The 20,737-nt window shown below is 48.3% G+C and overlaps 1 protein-coding gene across 2 annotated transcripts in view; it reads right to left on the bottom strand.

The window, feature by feature from the left end:
* Mgmt (O-6-methylguanine-DNA methyltransferase) overlaps positions 1 to 18,558 on the bottom strand; it is a 229,073-nt gene extending 210,515 nt beyond the window's left edge. Inside the window, exons 1-2 of one of the 2 annotated variants that reach the window (XM_050137874.1) lie at positions 18,399 to 18,558; positions 15,471 to 15,568 (exon numbers count right to left, since the gene is read on the bottom strand). In XM_050137874.1, coding sequence (XP_049993831.1) covers positions 15,471 to 15,488 — 18 coding nt within the window. In that variant the 5' untranslated portion in view covers positions 15,489 to 15,568; positions 18,399 to 18,558. The remainder of the gene's footprint in view (positions 1 to 15,470; positions 15,569 to 18,398) is intronic. The other variant, XM_050137875.1, reaches the window with a different exon arrangement.
* Positions 18,559 to 20,737: the final 2,179 nt, after the last annotated feature.

Here is a 20,737-nt window from a genome sequence, read left to right as displayed (position 1 = left end):
AAGGAGGACATATAAATGGCACACAAAAATAAAACAAGAAACACCAGCTGCGATCAACAGGTGAGAAAAGGCAGAAGGAAGGTGAGAGGTGATGGTCTTTTTTAAACTAGTCAAGCCCTAAGAAAGAATGAGATGGAAGAAGACGCACAGATGTCGCTGGGGTTGAACGCAGGGCCCCGAAGCTCAGCAGAGACTGTGGATCTCAGGGTATAGAGGGATGGGGCGGGAACTGCTGAGAAGCCTGACCTCAGAGACCCCAGAGACTCAACGAAAGCCAAGCAGAACTGCACCAAGCAAACAATCACACTGCTACAAACATACAGCACGGACAAATCTGAAACGTGGGTGGGGGGAGGCACAAAGATAAATGCCACACTGACGGACAGGATGAAGAGGGACAGCAAAGTGACCATCTGAAACAATGTTGGGCAGGATGTGGTGGAAGATGGCCCCAGCACTTCCACCCAGAGTCTTGCAAGCACTCAGGACTGCGGGGATGGAAGGAACACTTGGTGTGTGTGGGGGGGGGGCGGACAGAGCAAGTCCACTCGCCCTGCAGACCCGCACCAAGGGCTATGCAAATCCTTAAGCTCTAATCTGTGTGTAACACACATGTATATGACACATGTACAGACATGACACATGCATGTACATATGCATTGCACAGATATATACATACGTGTATATACACACACATATGTATACACATACTAGATTGAGATTAGGATCTACGCAGAGCTAAAGTAGTAGAAATACCCCAGTAAATGCATTTCATATTTTTAAAAGATGACTACTAGTTGGGTATGTTGTCCCAGCGCTCCAGAAGCAGAGGCAGGAGGATCTCTGTGAGTTTGAGGCCAGGTCTCCATAATGAGTTCCAGGACAGCCAGGAAACATGAGACTCTAGCTGAAAAAAAAAAAACCAAAACAAACAAACAAACAAAAATAAAAACACAAAACAAGGGAGAGACTGAAAATCCCCACACTCGTGAAAAAAATAACAGAGGAACAGGCAAGTAATTTCAGCCAATAAATTCAACAACTTATGTGAAAGGGTCAACTGTCCTGAAAGATACAAAATACCAAAAAAAGTCTCAAGAAGAGTAAATGGCAAGAACAGGCATATATTAGGGAGAAAATGGAGGTTTTTTTTACTGGGTTTGCAGTAAATACTTGGAGAAGATTCCATGCTTAAACAGCTTCCCGGGAAAATTCCAGAAGACATTTCAAGGTAAGACATTGCCAGCCATATGTACAATGATGCAAAAGTGCCAGGGGCTTCATCCGGGCCCTAACCACAAAGCAGACAGACACGGAGAAAGCTACAGTACCACGGCCTTGTGCGTGCAGGCTGACACACAGAGCAGGAGGATCATAACTCTTGAGGCCCAGGTGCAGCCCAACCAGGAATCCAAAACTGCCCAGGGGGGTGTGTGGCACTCACATCATCATCATCACTGCAGGAAGGAACAGGTAACTTCGGACTTGATAAAGGTGCCCACTCAGGCAGGCTCCTTCACTGTGATAAACTGAGATACCAGCTAACATGAAGCAAGGGCTTGGCTCTCCTCACACCAGTAAAGGGGGGCCATTCACTTTACCACTGAGACTTGAGCCCATAGGCTGGGGTCCCACAAGCCCCTTTAGGGCACATCCTCAATGTCGGACTAGGGTTCCTTCCTCTGGGCTCCATCTCTTCAAAGTCATGTGACCTACTCATGGAGACTTTCTAGGGATTTGAACTTCCACATGTGCACTTTCAGGGAAGTTGACTTCAAACTATAGTGAGCACCTAGAGACAACTAATGCTAAAGCCACAGTGAATGGTAAAAGATGGAAGATGGGAAGGCGTGGGATTTTGTCACCAGACTGCTACACTTCAAAAGCCTGTCACTTGGCCAGCTACGCTGGGGCTCTAGGATTGCCACATGTAGCTGAAAGTATAAACTGTGGTACTCTTAGCCGGGCGGTGGTGGCGCACGCCTTTAATCCCAGCACTCGGGAGGCAGAGGCAGGCGGATCTCTGTGAGTTCGAGACCAGCCTGGTCTATAAGAGCTAGTTCCAGGACAGGCTCCAAAACCACAGAGAAACCTTGTCTCAAAAAAAAAAAAAAAAAAAAAAAAAAAAAAAAAAAAAAAAAACTGTGGTACTCTTTCCCATCTATTCCACTGAGCAAGGCCGGCTTCTTGGCAGGCCTGAGTCAACACTACATATCCAGGAGACGGAACGCAGAAGCGGAGCGGAGCACCTCGCTGCCGTCTATGCACTCAGATATTGAGGAGGTCTGAAACAAAGGCAGATCAGTAACACGGCTGCTGCTAATTGCTTTTTATGGAAAATAAAACTGCCTGCCACTGAAAAATGCTCTTTATGCAAAAACTGAATGGGTTATGGTTGTTCACATGAATTAATAAATACTTCCCAATTTCTCAATGTTCTACCTCTAATGCAGCAATAGAGTCAGCGATCTGTACCTTCAGGATTTAACCCCCAGAAACTGGAATTTTGGGGAGAATATTAAGTCTACCAAACATATATAATTTTTCCTTATTAAATTTCTTTATTTAGATAGTTATGTTGCAATGGGTGTTTTTAAAAATTTAGAGGGAGAAAGTGGGGGAGAGACAGGGATCAAAATATATAGTGCACATATACAGAGGCACGAAAATACAAAACTTACTAATAAAGACAGAGAAACAGCTAAGTGATTCAAAGCCCGGTGGGAGTGGCTGGGCTCTATGTAATCACCGTGTTTCTTTATGATAAGGCTCCCGGGATGCTGGGACTCCAAGGAGGACCTGGAGCAACCATGCCAAGGGGACAGAGCAGCCACCATATACTGCTCACAAAAGCTCTTAAGAGCACAGACAAGTTCTGAGACCAAACTAGGGGTTGCCTGTCATCTCTACCACTCTGTAACCTACAACTTTTTAGGGACCCAGTACCCTGACTGAGCTCTGGGGGAGGTACCCGATATCTTCCACTGGAGAGGGACAAAAGGGTGGGGGTGGGGAGTTGCCTGCTGTCTCAGGAAGATACCCATCATCCCACTTCTTAAAATGCTTTCCAAAGCCTCCACCACCATGTGCACAAATTTTCCCACAAAAATTTGATTAAATCTCTCTGGGAGGCAACTTCATACGGCTCCACGAGAGAACGCCACCATGCCAAGCTGAAGCTGGGGGTAGAGAGAGTCCTGTGGCAGGATGCATCAGCAGAAGAGCACAGCTCCATATGAAAATGCTTAAAATACATTAGATTTTTGGTCAAGATGAAAGACAAAAGGAAAAAAAAAGCAATCTATTCTAATTGGGTTCCCATGGTAACTGTACAATTGGGTTTTTCAATATCACATCCCAAAGGCCCAATGCACACTTGTAAAATATACTTCCAACAGTCCGGATTGTTTTTACATTGCAGCACTCCCAGGAAGATCAATCACTATACCTCCCCGCCCTAACTATTAGTGGCGGGAGACTTCAGTGGTACTTGCCATATTAACATAAGTCACGTACTGAACACTACCTATCAAGATGATTATGTGGACGTAATCACACACTTCGGGATCACCAAACACACTCTGAGTAATAAGCCAATAGGAATGCTATCCTAGAATAATGTTTATGAAATGCAAGAAATCAAGTCCAAGTACATACCAGGCCACTATAACTCCCCCCTTATTGATTCCCAGGATAAGCAGAATCAGTCATTAATAATTACATTAGAAGATGACCCTCGGGGTTCATCATACTCTTGTCAACTCTCGCTGTGGAAGCAAACAGCAAACAGCTGCTAATAAAAATAATAAATAAATAAAAGATAACCAAGAAGAAAGAATTCATATTTATAATATTTATAATACATTCCCCAACTAGGATTCTGGCGTCATACAGAAGTCCCTCTGTGGGCCACACTGGGCCCCCAACATAGAGCCCTAAGGATATGGAGATCATTTAGACCATGGGGTTGAGAGCTGGGAGTACTCAGAAATGTTATTTTAAAAAAAAATTCTTATACAACAGCCCTAAAAGTCTGCATAGGTTTAGAACCCATAAACGGTGGGGCGGACAGACAGGTTTAACGGCCTCCAAATTCCACAGCAGATGCAGAAGGGGCCCGGTGGTGCATCAGCAGGAAACACATACTGAGGTCCCCACCTCAACAAAGACCTAACAGTGTTCTCAGAGACAGCCCAGCCTGAAGGTGGCCACTGTGTTCCTGAGAACCCCAGATCATGTTCAAAGACTAACAACCATGTCTTGCAATACCCTGAAACCTATGGAGTCAATGATGGCCACTCTGCATAGCCTTCCATACATAAGATTCCCCCAGCCATGGACTTTGCTGTCACCTCTGCTTCCCCGGGAGTCAGGGAGTCCTGAGAGCCCCAACAAAACTATTCCTTTCTCCGCAACCCTGCTGGCACTCCTTGTCCTGCTTCTGTACTCATTTCTGCAGTCCCGGGGGCTTCTGGTGACCAGCCCAGGTTCTGTTTTCATTTCCTCCGGTGCACATCCACATGAAGTCAGGGACTCGGCTAAGAACAAGGATTGTGGGTATTATCACATAAGAATGAGACAAGCCAGATGTGATTAAGTACACCTTTAATCCCAGGACTTAGTAGACAAAGGCAGGTAGATCTCTGTGATTATGAGGCCAGCACGGTCTACCTAGTGAGTTCCAGGACAGCCACAATAAGACTATGTCGTCTCAAAGAAAAGAAAAGAGGAGGAGAGCTTAAAGGACAGAATGGGAGTGAGGAAGGGATGGGGTGGAGGAGAGCAGAAGGGAGGGGAGAGCTTGCACCGGACTAGAGACGGCTCAGCAGTTAAGAGTAGTTAGTAGCTGTTCTAGAGGAGCGAAGGCCAGGCCCCAGCGCCCATCTGGGCAGTATACACATGCCTGTAATTCCAGCTCCAGGGAATCTAAGCCCTTTTCTGTGGACACTGGGGCATGCACGCACACAGATGTACACACACACAAACACAGAGTAGACACTGGGGGCGATGATTGCTACAGGATTAACTTATGAAATAAACCACCTGGCCAGTCTGTAGAGAAAGACTGGACGCCTTCCTCCTCTGAGCTCCATGTAAGGAATGGGACATATGCAAGAAAATCTAGCAACATGGGAGATGGGTGATCTACACAAATGCACTATAGAGGGTCATAGGCCACCTGGTTCAGGCTTTGGGGTCTTTTCCCTCAGCTTACTAGCCCACTCCTCTTCTTAATAAACTGTCTCTTCCCCGGACATCTGGACATCCCTCCCTCTTTCTCTGAAGCCCTCCACTTACCCCATGTCTCTCCATAGCTGACATGCAGGCTTTTGGGCCCTAACTCAAGCAGCCATGGCTTTCCCTCTCCCTCTTCACCAGCTCCTTCCTCACAACAGCAGCCAAGATTGGTCTGTCCTGTCGTTTTCTTTACCTAATGGCCATCGAACTTCCTTCTGAATGTGCTTATAAATTCATTTATTAATGAGACTGAGAACCCACGAGAAAGAACCCCAAATTTCCCAGCAACAACAGATCTATTGTCATTCCCAAACTTGAACTTCATGCACAAACACCGTTTTATCAGCTCTGGCTGACAGAACACAATGTCACAAAGGGTGGTTTAAATGACAGGCATTTATGTAACTTTGCACAGACCAGACAAAAGCTCAAAAGCTTGGTTACCTAGGCTCCCGCACTGGGCTCCTTCCTGGCAAAATAACAGAGCATCTACTGCCCTCCTTACAGGGCACGGAGTCTGTGGGACTGGGATCCACCTCAGTCCTGTGACCTCACTTTACCTCAACAACCTTCTGAAGGTATCTTCTCAAACACAGCCTCATTGCACACGACTGCAACCTCTGACCCTGGGACACAGGGAAAAGCACAGAGCCTGTGCCCAGCAAAGCGTAGCTTTGGTCAAGTCAACCACAGCCCAGGTCTCAAAGGCTCCTGATCCAGCATTCCAACACTACAGGATGAATCCAGCACCAAGGTGAAAGAGAAGAACAAGGGAAGGTCAGGAAGGAACCCAGGACTGAAGTGGCTTCTTGAACTTGAGACTGGGAAGGTATGAGCGCAAGTCCAACAGCAGACTATGTCTGTGTGCGGGTCTTGGGACAAAGGAGGTCTTCAATGTACAGAAAGGAAAGTGACCCCCAGACCACCCACCCACACAACTCTGGGGCAAGGGTGGACAAGCAGAGTCTGGACAAAGTGCCCACTGGGTGGTCCAAATGAGCCAGGCACTGATGCCTTTTGCCTTGGATCTGAGCAGGAGGGTCAGCTAGAGTCTGCCTGAAGCAACAGAAGAGCGATGGGAAGCAGAAAGAGGCCAGTGATCGTGTCTCTATGCCAGCGTCCTTGCTACGCAACACAGTGTACTGGGCAGCCACACTCCAGGCTTGTAGGGCGTTTGTGGAGTCTGGCATTTCCAGAGGCTTCTAGCTTCTAGATTACAGGGACAGAAGACACTAGATGGGAATGGAACTGAGACAGTGAGGCTAGAGCACAAAACAGCGTTGTCACTTCACCCCCCATATTCCACCCCACACAGTGCCCAGGCCCCGTCAGCTCCCGACAACCTCCAGATTCACACAGTCCAACATCCACAGAACCCTGGAGTCACGGGACCTTAATATGCACACAACCCCTAAGGCCCATTGCGCACAGGGGCTCACAGGACTCCAAGGCCCAGCACAGTCCGCAGGGGCCCACAGCTTACGTACAGCCTAGCAAGACTTAATGCCTCAGGCAGCCTCATTCTGAGCCAGGTAGAAGAGGTCTGAAGGTGCTGACACCCATGGGTTCGCAGATATGGCCCTTCCTAAGTCACGTTAGACAGCCCGAGACAAAGATAACACCTTCGGTTGAAAAGCACTGTACTGGCTAATGCTAGCTGCCAGCTTGACAGAATCTAGACTCGCGTGGGCCCTCTACACCTTCAAATAATTAAACAAACCAGCAAACAAATGAGTGAGACGGAGCTGGAGAGATGGTTCGGTTGGTAAAGTGCTTCCTCTGCAAACATGAGGACCAAGTTTGCCTCCCAGAACCTAAGTAAAAAGCCAGGCCTGGCATGTTATTGTAATCCCAGCACTGGAGAGACAGGGATGCACAGATCCCTGGGGCTATTCGCTGGCCAGCCTAGTCTACCCAGTAAACTCTTGGCTAGACTGTCAAAAACACAAGGTGCGGGATGCCTGAGGAACAATACATGTGACTGACCTCTGGCATCCACACAACTGCACATATACACATGTACTACTGTAGGTGTATAATGCATGTACACATACGTGCGTGCGCGCACACACACAGTAATCAGCAGCATAGACTGGCCATACAGTTCCTGCTGGCAGCCTCATTCTGAGCCAGGTAGAGGTCCGTAAGCCCTATGCTTTTGGATACAGAAAAAAACAAACACACAAACTACTGCTCGAGACTCAACGCCAAAGGCATTCCAGATAGTGGCCGAGTGACAGCAATCATGTCCAGGGGAGCTGTGAAGTGACAACTGCAGAATACGCAGCCACCCCCAGCGTGTCTGGGATGTACCTAGCTTAGGACTGAAAGCCCCACTTATGCCTGGTCTCTTGAACTTTAAGATTCGCCCATCTTTCCACCTGCTCATCTTTCTAAGAAAACTTTCTGGCTATCTGTCAGAAGTAGCATTCTGGAAGTGGTCTCCCCTAGTCTCCCGAGTCTGACCCAAGGGGACTCAGTTCCCACCAACAACCACCAGTCACTTCTCAGAGCCCTGCGCAGCCCAGAGACGGATGGGCTGGAGGAGGGGAGGCGCAGGGGGCCTGTTAATCAGCAGACAGGCCACACGACGCCCTGCATCCATCTGACTCGACAGCTTAATCTGATGCTAACACAATGGTGACAGAAACAAATTTTTTTCTGCACAATAAAGAATAGTACACCTGGGTCTTCTTGGGATAGCTGGCTAAATTCAGTAACTTTTGGAAATATATCATTTCTTTTCTTTGCCTATTATTCTAGAAACTTCCCCTTGAGTGCTAAAAGCCTTACTAACAAGAACAGTGGCATGCCCAGAACAGAGCGTCTACCATCACTGTGCTAAGGACGTGACATGCTTGCTCATTTGATTTCCTGTCATCTGACTCAGACATAGGAGCCATGGCTGGCATTATCTTAACTAGATGACAACCCAGGAACACTGAGACTCTCAATCTCTGTTCCTGAGACCTTCTGTGAGCTCTCCATCTACCACATAAAGGGGCCATGCCTCTAAACATGTCTGTTCCAACTCCCCACACCACTCTGACCCCACCATGTATCCATCTGACACACCTACCCTACCACCCAAGATGCCACCAGATGCAGTTTCTGCTCCCAGGGATCCCCCCCTGACACGTGGCTACCTACCTCTCATGACTAAATCTCTATTCAGAAGCCAATTGTTCAGAAGGGCTGCTTCGAACTGTGGTGGTTTAGCTGTGATGTGTCTGCCAACACTCGAGTGTTGAAGGCCTGGTCCTCAGCTGGTGGGTCTAATCACTAGGACACAACTGGCTCCTAGGGGCACTGACCTGCTCGATGGATTCATCCACTGACGGATTTATACTATGACAGTACTAGAAGGAAGAGCCTCATTGGAAGTAGGTCACTAGGGACATATCTTGGAAATACACTGTGACCTTGACTCTCTCCTATCTCTCTTTATCTCCTTCCTTCATATCTCTCTGTTTTTGCCTCCCGGCAGCCATGATTCTCCATGCTGTTAGGGGCCCAGAAACAATGGAGTCATACACCATGATTGGAGACCTCTGAAAACATGAGCCAAAGTGAACGATTTCCTGAAGTTGTTTTCTTGGGCACTTGGCCACCAAGACAAAGATCTAACTTACACAAACACACTACGATTCTTCTGTCCTCCAGACACCCTCGCCAGCACACAGGATACAAATCCATCCCACCTACCCAGCTGCATGTACCAGACCTTCAAGGATACAGTCCTCGAAGACAAGGTTGGCATAAGCCTGCTAGGTCTTTTTCTAAAAAGTCATGGACTAGGACAATTCCACTGTGCAGTATGGGAGGGCAAAGCCCAGTGCCAAGGCTCTAGATTATGGGGGACAATGGAGCCAATAAGAGCCTTTCTCTCAGGAAGGGGCCACTTATCACAGGACTCAGCCTCTTGCCTGACCTTCTGCTCTTCAACATGAGTTGAAGCAACACAAAGTGTACCTGGAAGTTTCTCTCCCACCCACCACTTCCGGAAGAAGCACTCAGAGGCTTAATATTAATTACAAACTGCTTTGCCTTAATAGGCTTATTAGCTATTAATATTAATAGGCTTATTAGCTCAGGCTTATTATTAACTAGCTCTTACAACTTAAATTAACCCGTTTCTATTATTTTAAATTTTACCATGAGACTCATGGCTTGTTACTTCACATCTTGCTTCCCTGGCGGCTGCTGGTGTCTCCCAGACCCTGCCTTCCTTTTCCCTTTATCTCTGCTTGGATTTCCCACCTGGCTCTATTCTGCCTGGCTATTGGTCAAATCAGCTTCTTCATTAACCAACAATAATGAAACATATTCACAGCATACAGAAGGGCATCCCACATCAACAAGTCCCTTACCAGATGCAACCCTGATCTCCAACATCCCACCTCCAACACTGTGAGCCCAAAAGCTCTCTCCATACACATCCTCCAGTCTTGGGTATTCTGCTACAGCACTGAGAAACAGGTCTCTGACCCCACCGGCCCTCGGGGACACCATCTTCCTACCCTGGAAACCATCAGAAGAGCCCCCACAGGAACCTACCACCTGGTGAGAACTTCCCATGGTCTTTATGTAAGCAAGCCAAGCACACGGACTCTTTTTAATTTGCATTCTGATGTGACCGTACACCTAAAATTTGACAGTGTGATTTTAAGGATGCCATGGCTACCTACAGGAAGTACAGGTTGCCCCCTGCAGGGCTCAGGCTGGGGGTGGAGGTGCCTGTTAATGAGCCGCCTTCCTCCCCGCTGACATCTCTGCCTGAATGAGCAGTTAAAATAAGGTAATCTCCCTGCCTCAGAGCCCAAATGCCAGGCAAGGCAGACAGCATGCTTCTTTAAAACCCACATTAAGTAAAAGCACACACACCGAGCATTCCCTTCTTTCAGAATAAGAAGAATGACCCTGGCTAGAGTGTTCTTGCCTGTACTCCCACCCCTTGGAAGGTGGAGGCAGGAGGATCAGGAATTCAAGGTGAGTGTGCCAAGCAAACCTGGGCTACGTGAGACTGTCTCAAAAAATCAAAACAAAATAATAAAAGAACAAAAGGAAACAAAGAAAAATGACCCTAATGACCCTACAAGTAGTTGTCTTTTCCAACTAGCCCCTCTTCTCACTCACAGGAGCCTCCACAGCTGACAAGGTTATTCCCATGACCTCCACAAGCACTAAACCTATTGGCCAGACCCCACATGACCTCCATAAGCACCACCCACTCACTACCAGGCCCCACATGACCTCCATAAGCACCACCCACTCACTGCCAGGCCCCACATGATCTCCCTTAGGCACCACCTCCTCACTGCCAGACCCCAGTGCTGAACTTCTTTCCTTCCCTGCTTCTTGACAAATAGGCAAGTAATGACCTTCAAGGGATCAGTGCAATGGTCTGTTATCACCACACCCTTCAGCATGGGATAGGCCTCCTGCAGTTGCACCACCTACTGTGTTACCCATCCTTGTTAGTTACCCCCATACTCTTCTCAAACTGAACTCCCTGACAGGTCCCCCAAATGTACCCCAAAATCCATGCTCCCTTCCCCCTACAAACCCAGTGCGTTTACTCTCAGCTCGCCAGGGGGTGTGGGGCAGAGAGGACCACAAAGAGCAAAGCGCTTAGCAGGGTCTTGTCATTGCATCCGCATCACACTCAACTCCAGATAAAGTTCTGCACATTCCTCATGGAATCCTGAGAACCATCATGTAGGAACGGACCCTGACATATGCTTTTCTTTAAGGCCAAGGACGATGCTTGGGGACACTGGCCTGAAAGGCTTCATTGAATATACAAGCAGATGCCCTGCTCTGCCCCACAAAGGCCTTCCAGAGCCTTCTCAGTCTAACCATTGCGAAGAAAGCACGACACGATGGTGAGAAGCCTGCCTGTGGCCAGCAAAGAGATCTAGTTTATATAACTCTACTATAGGCCCCATGTACCTCTGAAACCTTGTTTCCTCACTTGTAAAAAGAAAAAGAAGGAAAGAAGAAAGGAAAAAGAGAAAGAAAGAAAGAAAGAAAGAAAGGAAGGAAGGAAGGAAGGAAGGAAGGAAGGAAGGAAGGAAGGAAGGCACTCCTTGCTTATCCCTCTTCAGCTAATCTTGAGGATTTGCTAAGAAGATCTAGGAGAGAGCATGGCCAACCTTTAGCTGGAAAGCCATGCAATAGCTTTGAAGGCAGCTCAATACAACATCATGTCGCAATGTCAAAAGTTTCGGCACCCTAGCTAGGTAAAGCAACACAGGCTGTATACTTTTCACACTCCATGATGACACGAGCCACACAGGTAAAGAACCGCTCAAATGAGACCCGTTCCTTCCCATCCTAACATGTCTGCCAAGCTGATATGCTTGGTATATTTACTTTTCTGTTATGACCAAATACCTGACAGGATGCAAATTAAAAGGGGCAGAGTCTATCCCACCCACGGGTCAGGGAATGCAGTGTTTGTGGTGGAGAAGGCATAGTGGTAGGAGCTGGAGCTGGCTGAATCCACCACAATCAAGAGGCAGAGTAACAAAGGTCAGTGCTCAACTGACTTTCTCCTTTTTACTCAGTTAGGACTAGAGACCATGGGATGCTGTCACCCACATTTAAGGTAGGTCTTCCCATCTCAACCCAATCTAAAAATTCCATGCCCACAGGGTTGTTTCCATAGTGATTCTAAATCCCATGAAGTTGACAATCAAGATTAAGTGTCACATACCAGGTGTGGTGGCACGCACCTTTAATACCAGTATTCAGGAGGCAGAGGCAAGAGGATCTCTGTGAGTTGAAAATCAGGCTGATCTATATACGAAATTGTAGGCCATCCAGCACTGCCTTAAAAAAAATTAACCATCACAAATGGGTTTTGAGACAAGATTTCATGTAACCCAGGCTCCCCTTGAACTCACAATGTAGGCAAGGATGGACCTGAACTCCTGTTCTTCTGCCTCCATTTCCTAAGCACTGGGGTTTCAGGTCTGCATAACAAGCCCTTCTTCAGATCACTGATTTTTGACAAAATTTACCCAGTAGACCTGGGTTACTATGGTATGAACAGTCAAAGAAGGGAAAAGGCTGGACAAGCTAGCGTCACCTATGGCTCCCAACCAGGGCCATCACGTGGGATTGTGTGTCTGGTTCTTTGAGATATCCTTCAACTTAACAGACTAGAGATGTCAAGCCTGGGGCTGGCTGGCACTGGCAGTATATTGGGAGCACATGGGAAGCAAAGTCGCCTGCTCTTGGCACCAATAGTGAATATATATTCTCTCAGGGCACAGCTAACCCTGGCCTCCTGAGCAGATGGCCCATGAAGCCAAGCACTTTTGAGAACTTTCAAGCACAAAAATTGGAGCAGACAACAGCACAAATCAACACCACAAATGAAACCTAAGAAACCTGGCACTTCAGCAAGGGGGAGGCACACCCAGCAGCCAGGCAAGCTGGCCTCTCAGACATGGTAGAGAGGGGCTCCTGCAGCCTCGAGTCTAGTCCACCAAGAACAGCTTTGTAACGGTCACCTGATGTCATCCCCGAACTGTGATCACTACTCACGGCTTGCCAGGGCCCGACCTCCAGGATACCTCAAGATGTCACCTTCCTCAGATCCCACAGCTGCCATCAGACCAAGCCTTGGAAGGAGATGTCACCTTTCTCAAAGTCACGACAGTCATCATGTCTCCAGGGATTTTTATAAGTGACCACTGTGCTACTAAACCTAGATGGGACACTTGGGGGAGGTGGGTCTGTGCTACGGGTTCTAGTTGGAGTCAGGGGAACAAAGATGCTCACTGGGCCGACTGGGCTGCAGAGGAATTAGGATGTGGACTGGACTGAAGGGCGATGTGCATGCAGGCTGACCTGGAAGGAAATAAGGCTGTCAACTAAGGCTGTGCTTTCAGGAAGCGCTTCTACCCACGCTGTGTTTTTTTATTTATAAAACAAACACTCATTTATTACTGCATGTGCTTCCTACCCAGGTAGACAAAGTCAGTCAATCACTCTCATCCAGCAGACAAGGAGGCACCTGAGGTGGGGTGCCTGTTAGTTGCTAACTTCACTCAGCTAGTATCCGACTCCGTCAACATCACATCATTGCTCGCTCTGCGCGCAGCTCTAGCACTTGCTATATAAAACCCCTTTCAGCACCACAGAAACACATTTGGGTTTGTAGTTGAAAGCTGGCCCTCACCTGAGAGAAAATGCTACCCACTCAAGAGAAGAAAAGCAACACAACCTATTCAGAAGGGCACTGTGTGTGGAAGGAGGCAAGTCACGCCTGCCCAGGCTTCACACTTGGACATAAAGCTAAAGCCAGAGTTCTGGTAGAATCCGCATCTGCTGTCAGAATCACAGAAGGGAAAGTTAGAACGCAATGGTCACATGTTGGATTGGCAAGCTGAAGAGTCATGCGTCTCTAATGAGTTGAAAACATGCACAGATCCATGAGCCTGGGCAACTTATGCCAAGCACAGATAGGTCCAGCTGGAAGAGGGCTTTGGAGCTGGTGGCAGCTGGAATATTCTCTTTCCTGTCTTACCCTAAAGATGAACTCAAGGGCTTGAGCATTAGAGTAACCAGAGTCCTCTCAGAGCCCACAAAGCTGGAACTCTGTAGGCTTCAATCCTGTATCCTGACCTAGGGCCCTATAGCCCACCTTGGGAACCTGAGCTATCAGAAATTCTGATACCAGCAAAGTTCAGAACACCTTTGTGGCAACCCACAAGGACCCACTCATGGAGAGTAACAGGTTGCCATATCTGGTCTTGTTAGAGCCCCTGTAGGGCAGACCTGACTAACCCTACTAAGAGCAGACCACACTGAAGGTGACATTCCTGGCTTCCCGCCTTTTGCCTGGGTTGGTTCAGCTAAGTTTATAAATGAGATATAACTGTCTGTTCTTTACTCCATGTCTACAGTCCCAGCTCCTATTTTGTGCTGAGAGCCATTCTCTCTCCTCACCCACCAATGTGCTAAGATTCAGCGTTGAGCTCACCCAATCTGTCAATCGGCTAAGAGTGTTCTGAACTACTATCCATATGACTCAATTTGTCAGTAAAAACTGCCACCAGCGCTGTGCTTGCAGAAAAATGTCCATAAATGCATTATTGCAACTGGCAGATCGATGTCTATAATAAAAACAAATAGATTTAACAAGTGCCTGCTTTTACGAGCCATGCCATTGGTGGACTGGACGTTTGGTGTCACCCTCGGACTTCTGGGAATGGGCCCCAGAGCCGGACTGGATACAGAGCTGACTTCACAAGTGTTATGGGTAGGAAATTATTCTAACAAGAAAATTTTAGTAGCAGAGTGGACACACCAGGCATTTATCTCTCTTTCACTGTTCCTTCTGTGGTTCTGCATGACAGCGAATAAAAGCTTTAAGACGTTTCTGTAGACTGTCTGAACTGGTCTTACTCGTATGTTGCAGGCCAAAATGAGTTCTTGCCACCTGGAGTGCACAAAACAGGTTTTAACCATGACCAAGATTGTCACCACTGTGTCTCTGGCCTCTGGGAATGGCCTATTTGGCTATTTCACTGAGGCAGACTCTAGAGCAAGGTGCAGGAGGCTAGGCTAACCCAGGGATGCCTGGCCTCTTGGGAGACCCAGCCTGTGACCGCTCCACATGAAAACCTGGCAGGGTACTGATTCCTTCAAGGTCACAGGAGGTCACCAAAGGAGTTAGCCCCCTTCTTAAGGCCAATCATTTTAACAGCTACAGGATGGGGTAAGCCCCTCATTACACTACACATAATCATTGCGTGGCTTTCCCCAAACCACACAGCCCTCCTCAGTGAGCCCTTTATTACTGCTAATTTTTAAGCCAAAAGGCTTGGCTACTGCCATGGCCAACAGCGGAATAGCAAGGACACACACCACAACATACTCAGGCCACAGTGCTGTGTCTCTAACCTTTATCTATCTATGCTTAGCACAGGCCTCCACAGCAAACAGAACAAGAAAATCCATCCTGTCAACCACGGCAGAGCCAGCCAGCAAAGACCTACTTACTCCCTTCTAGATAAATCCTGTGACTTCCAGTTCAGACCCAGAACTGGTGTAAGCCAGTTTATCTGTAGACAGGCTGACAGAGGGGGCAGGTTGCCCAGTGAAATGTTGGTCTATAGGTCTCTTATTTGAACCTTCAGGCTTTATTTAAGTAACAGTCTGCAGTCAGACACCAATGCCCTCAGTAAGAAATTGGGCAAAGCCATCCATCCACTCACCCAAACAGGGCCAGACATAGCTGTGGCAGCAGTCAAGCCAGGGTCATCCAGAGTCTGAGATCCTCTTCTGTGATACAGACCCAACCAGAAGCCAAGACCTGGGGGAAAGTGAATCTATTGGCGAGGGTGGGGCATAGGGGTAGCCTGGGATAGGATGGACACTTTACACTGGGGTGGGGTATTGGTAAGGCCACCGTGGACTATCCCCAACTTTCACAGTGCACCCAACTTTTTGTATTTTCCCACAGTACGAAGCATTAAGGACTCAGCAAATGGCTTGCATGTGTTGAATTTTGATCTTCTCCAGAGCTAATGGTCTGTGAGCCTTACAGCAAAGAGAAGCCACAGAAACAAGCAGGCCCATCTGACTTGTGCCCAGTGGGTCACACATGGCTGAGCACAGCTATGGATGTGGGCCAAGAAAAAAAAATTACAAACTTACTAAAATATTAGGAGATTTTTGTGAATTTGTTTTGGTATTTCATAATTTTCGATTGTGAACTGTATAGACGACAATGTCACACATGTCGAAAGCTGGGGTGGCATGTGAGTCCGTGGTGTGGCATGCTGTGCTGTTGGGTGGGGCTATTCAGGGGGTCAGTTCGGTGATGCCCTTTTTTGATTTATAGTATTTTCAGTTTCCTCAGGGGAGGGGGTAGCCACATCCCAAGCAGAGGAGCATGTGGCTAGTCCAGTGAGAAGGAGAAAAAGGAATTCAGACAACAGTTACCCTTCTGCCGCTTCCTATCAAAGCCAGACTGAGCAGCTAAGAAAGGCATTGACAAGGAGTTGGTCCTGATGGTCTGACCCCCCCACCCCCAGATCCTAAATGTGCTCATCATAAATTCAGAACGATTATGACAACTTAATTGGGTTGTCCAGTTGGTTGGCTAATTGTGTTTTGGAGACAGATGTTCACCCCGGCTCAAAGTAGGCTGCAACAACTGTGTAGTACAAACTGGCCTTTAATTCCTGGCAATACCCCTGACTTGGCCTCGCAAGCACCGGGATCACTGGGATCGGAAGCTTCTCAAGTACAAAGTTTAGCTTGAGGTACTGAACTCAGCTTGCACCTATTAACAAGTTCAGAGAAGGGTACAGAATCTCAATCTCCTGAAAGAGAAGAAAGAGGAGCAATTCTGACGTGCCTCCTGCCTGTGACCCTGCATTAGCGAAAGGGGGCCTTGACTGTCTAGACTGAGCAGTATTTCTGTAAATATGACACAAGCTCAGATCACCTAGGAAGCAGGAACTGCAACCGAGAAAATGCTTCAATCAGACGGGCCTGTGGGTTTGTCTCTGCTAACTGATAAGGAAGAGCCCAGTCCACTAAGGGTGCCCTGGGCAGGTGGTTGTGGGCTGTATAAAAAAGCAAGCTGAGCAAATCATGAAAAGCAAGCAGGAGAACAACATCCCTCTGTGGTCTTTGCTTCAGTTCCTGCCTCCAGGTTCCTGCCCTTCTTGAGTTCCTGTCCTGCCTTCCCTTCACTTCATGTAAGCCAAACAAACCCATCTCTCACCAAGCTGCTTAAGTCATTATATTTTAGCACAGCAATAAAAAACTAAGACAACTGCTTGCTTATGAAGGCAGGCCCAGTGAGGGGCGGGGGAGGAGAGACAGGCCCAGATGAGGCCTACTGACCTAGAGCAAGACCCAGAGATTGGTGACTTTTGCTTTCCACAGGAAGGTTGCAGTCTAAGACACGGTTGTCTAAGCACTGTACCCGGGGCTCTGCTTCTTAAACCTTCCATAATATAAGAGACCACTTCAAAGCCATGCTTTGTGATTTTTGTCTTTTTTCTTTTCTTTTTTCCCCCAGTGAAAAAGAATACTTCCACAGAAGAGTACCGTTAGCATAGCAGAGTTCTTGCAGCCTTGTTCCCACAAACCTCAGAAGGTGAGGCACGATTTCCCTGCCAAGGTCTAGAGAGAGCCCAGGAAGGAAAGAAGCCTCAGGCGGGCCAGTAGTGCAGGACCATTCTGCCCAGCCATGCTCAGGCTCTGGCAGATAATCAACAGGTCTAAGTTTACAGGACACTGACCACAAGCCAGGCTTCTTACACCTTCACAACCACCTAGGACCGCATCACCACAAGTATGGCAGCCATCAAGAGACACAGGAAGTCAATAAAATCATCTGGGACTACCTGTCAGGGAAGAGAGAAACAAGCAGGCCTAACACAGATTTTGCAGGGTGTATTATACCTTTTTCACAAGCTGTTTCCTGAGTCTGAGGACAGACAGACACAGATACAGACACATACACACACACAAACCTTGCTTCTCAGAACAAGACAATCAGTTTCTGAGTGAGGCACCTAGGAGTAAAACTGCTAAGACCTCACAGAACAAAGACCTAGACCCACTGGTTGAGAGAAGTTCATGGCCTGGAGTCACTGTACTGTCCCCACTTGGAAAGTGCCTGGCTGTCTGACTCCTGTCCACTCCAAGTGTTTAAGCATGATCTTTTGACCAGATGGACGTGCCTGACACCAGCCATGATGCTGCAGGATCCTGGGACTTGGGTACTTTCTCTTAGTCTCTAGAAGGAAGGAACTATGAGAAGCATGGGCCTGCAGCACTTCTTGAAGCTTCCCTACAGGGAGGTGAAGGGGTTCCTCAAGCCCTGGTCTGCAGTGACGGGAAAGAGGATGGTTAGGGAACCCACAAGGCCCGGTAGAAGCTTGAAAAGTGTTTGGCACTTGGAGGTGTGGCAGGAGACAGACACAGTCACCAGGCAGACTGGCCCACTGTACCCCAGGCCCAGGAAAAGCAGGGCCTACTCAGCGCAGCCTGTTCAGGGGGGGGCAGAGGTCCTGGAGAAAGGAAGGAGCCCTTAGGATAGATAACTCAGCAGCGGCTGTCTTCCTGGGCTCCGGACTTTCGCTTTCTCCAGGGAGGGACCCACACTGTGCCCCGAAACTCACCAGCTTGCAAACTATGCAGACACTCAGCAACTTGCAATGGTGGCTAAGAGCCTGGACGCCAAAACGCTAGGCTCTAGCAAGGGGAAACGAGGGTCGCAGGACACGCATGAGCTGGGGGCGGGCCCTGGTACTTGGGGAGGAGCAAGGCCTGTGCGCGCGGGAGGAGTCAAGTTACAGATGGCGTTGGGTTGTGGGGGTGTAGTAGGAGAGTGGAGGGTAAGCCTCGCGCGCGGGGGCGTGGCCGGGAGTTGCGGAAAGCGGGGCAAGGAGCCCAGGTCGGGCTGTCTGCAGCCAGAGCATGCCCAGTATGTGATGCTGGGCTGCAGTTCTGCGCAGCCTCTAGATATGGGCTCCCACGCCAGGCCTCCTACTTCAGACCTAAAACCGGTTCCTAGCCCACCTTAGAATTTGTGCTGTGAGGCCGGTTACCGGCGCCGGGCCTCAGCACCTTACCTCGGCCTCAGCATGCCATGCTCCAGTTTAGCCACTGTGACACAGTCACGAGCTGTCTGCCAACAGTATGTACCGAGGGGGTAGTGGGAGCTCTAGGCCCACTAGGAATCCGGGTCACTGCCGAACTGGGGCTGCACCTGCAAATTGGACCAGGGCTGTCTTTCAGGTCTTATTGGCACTTGCAGCCAAAATGGCTCAGTCGCTGTTCAGCTAATGCGGATATGCAGCTCTGGTGTGAGGTAACAGGAGTGAGTTTTGTCCACCAGGAAAGCCTTGCTGGAATTCTCCCTCTGTACTTCAGAATGTGGCCTTATTTGGAAACACGCAGAGGTGACACATGATGACGAGGTCACAAATTAGAAAAACCCTAATCTGATGGAACTACTGTTTTAAGAGCAGAAAGTGAACTGCCAGGTAAACCTGTGGCTACCGGATGCTGCAGGAGGCGAGGACTATGAGCCTCCTGGCCTGTAAACAACTTCCTATTAGTTCAAGCCACCCAATCTTTGGTACTTGATGGACAACGGCCTTAAGGAATGACATCACCCTGAAGTTTCAGAGAGACAGACATACATGGTGGTAATTTCAGGGTCCCATCCCAGATGTACATGTATTAAGAACCACGCTGTGATTCTCCTGGGGTTTGTTTGTTGATGCCTTCCCCTTCCTGGTGTGTAGCTCCCCTGCTTGGATTTGGCCCCAATACTAGTATCCTGGAGGAGCCAACATATTAACACCTTTAGGAAATGTTGCTCAGAGAAACTCGTCAATGTTTGTTGTATGGTGAGCCCCAGTGACTCACAGTGGCCACCATTAACCCTTTAAAGCCACTCCTCCTCACCTCTAACGTCCCCTTCTCTGGACATGCTAAGAGTAACTACTGATAGAGGATGAACTAGACTCCTGCGTGCATGGGATGATCAAATCAAGCCTTGGAGTCCTGTGATGGCTATTCTCATCAACTTGACTGGATTTGGAATTACCCAGGAGACCCACTTCTGGGCCTGTCTGGAAGGGATTTCCAGAGGGTGAGCCAAGGACCCTCGCTGAAGGTGGCTAGTGCTAGCTCTCCAAGAGCTGAGGTCCCAGGCTAGATGAAAAGGAAGCAGAGGGGAACACAAATGGAGCACCAGCATTCAACGCTGTCTTTGTCGTGATCAGCGGCCTCCGCTGCATTGTCGCGTGCCTTCCTCTCCAGGATGGACAGCGTCTCTCAGCCCTTTCTGACTTGCACCCTCTCAGGTATTTGGTTACAATGGTGGGCGGTGGGCGTAGGAGCCAGCACACCTCCTCAGCACTGTGCTCAGACAGACACGAGTCTTTATGCTCAGGGAACAGAGACATGAAACTGTTTAGCCTGTGTCCCGCCCTTCCTTATTAGTTCCCTAAGACTCTTCAGGAAGCCCTGGACTTCTTGGGTCCTGAAGTTCTTCATCCATACAGTAATTTCATAAGAATCTATGCTGTGCACGTGTAAAGCATACTTGCATATTGCTCGTGGGATAACAACAAAATATTGAGTAAGGATGCTATTTACCAGATTCCATATTAGCCCGACACGACTATGACCCGGTTAGGACTGGGATCCTAGTAGAACTGAAAATGAGAAACACCAAAATTAAATCAGAGCTAGTTCCAGGACAGGCTCCAAAGCCACAGAGAAACCCTGTCTCGAAAAACTAAAAAAAAAAAAAAAAAAATTAAATCAGAGTTCCTGTTGAGATCCCAACAAGTACACTCTGAAGCAGATACTATTAATGTATAATTATTAATAATAAGAAGAATCTTAACTTGTCTGTCTGGGTTACAGAACTGGAGAGATGACTCAGAGGTTAAGAACAGTGGCTACTCTTTCAGAGGGCCTGGGTTCAATTCCCAGAACCCAC

The sequence above is a fragment of the Alexandromys fortis genome, unplaced genomic scaffold, assembly GCF_014885135.2.
Source record: "Alexandromys fortis isolate MF-2015 unplaced genomic scaffold, M_Fortis_MF-2015_v1.1 scaffold_3, whole genome shotgun sequence".
In the NCBI taxonomy this organism is placed as follows: domain Eukaryota; kingdom Metazoa; phylum Chordata; class Mammalia; order Rodentia; family Cricetidae; genus Alexandromys; species Alexandromys fortis.
This window is presented reverse-complemented; position numbering and strand designations above follow the sequence as displayed.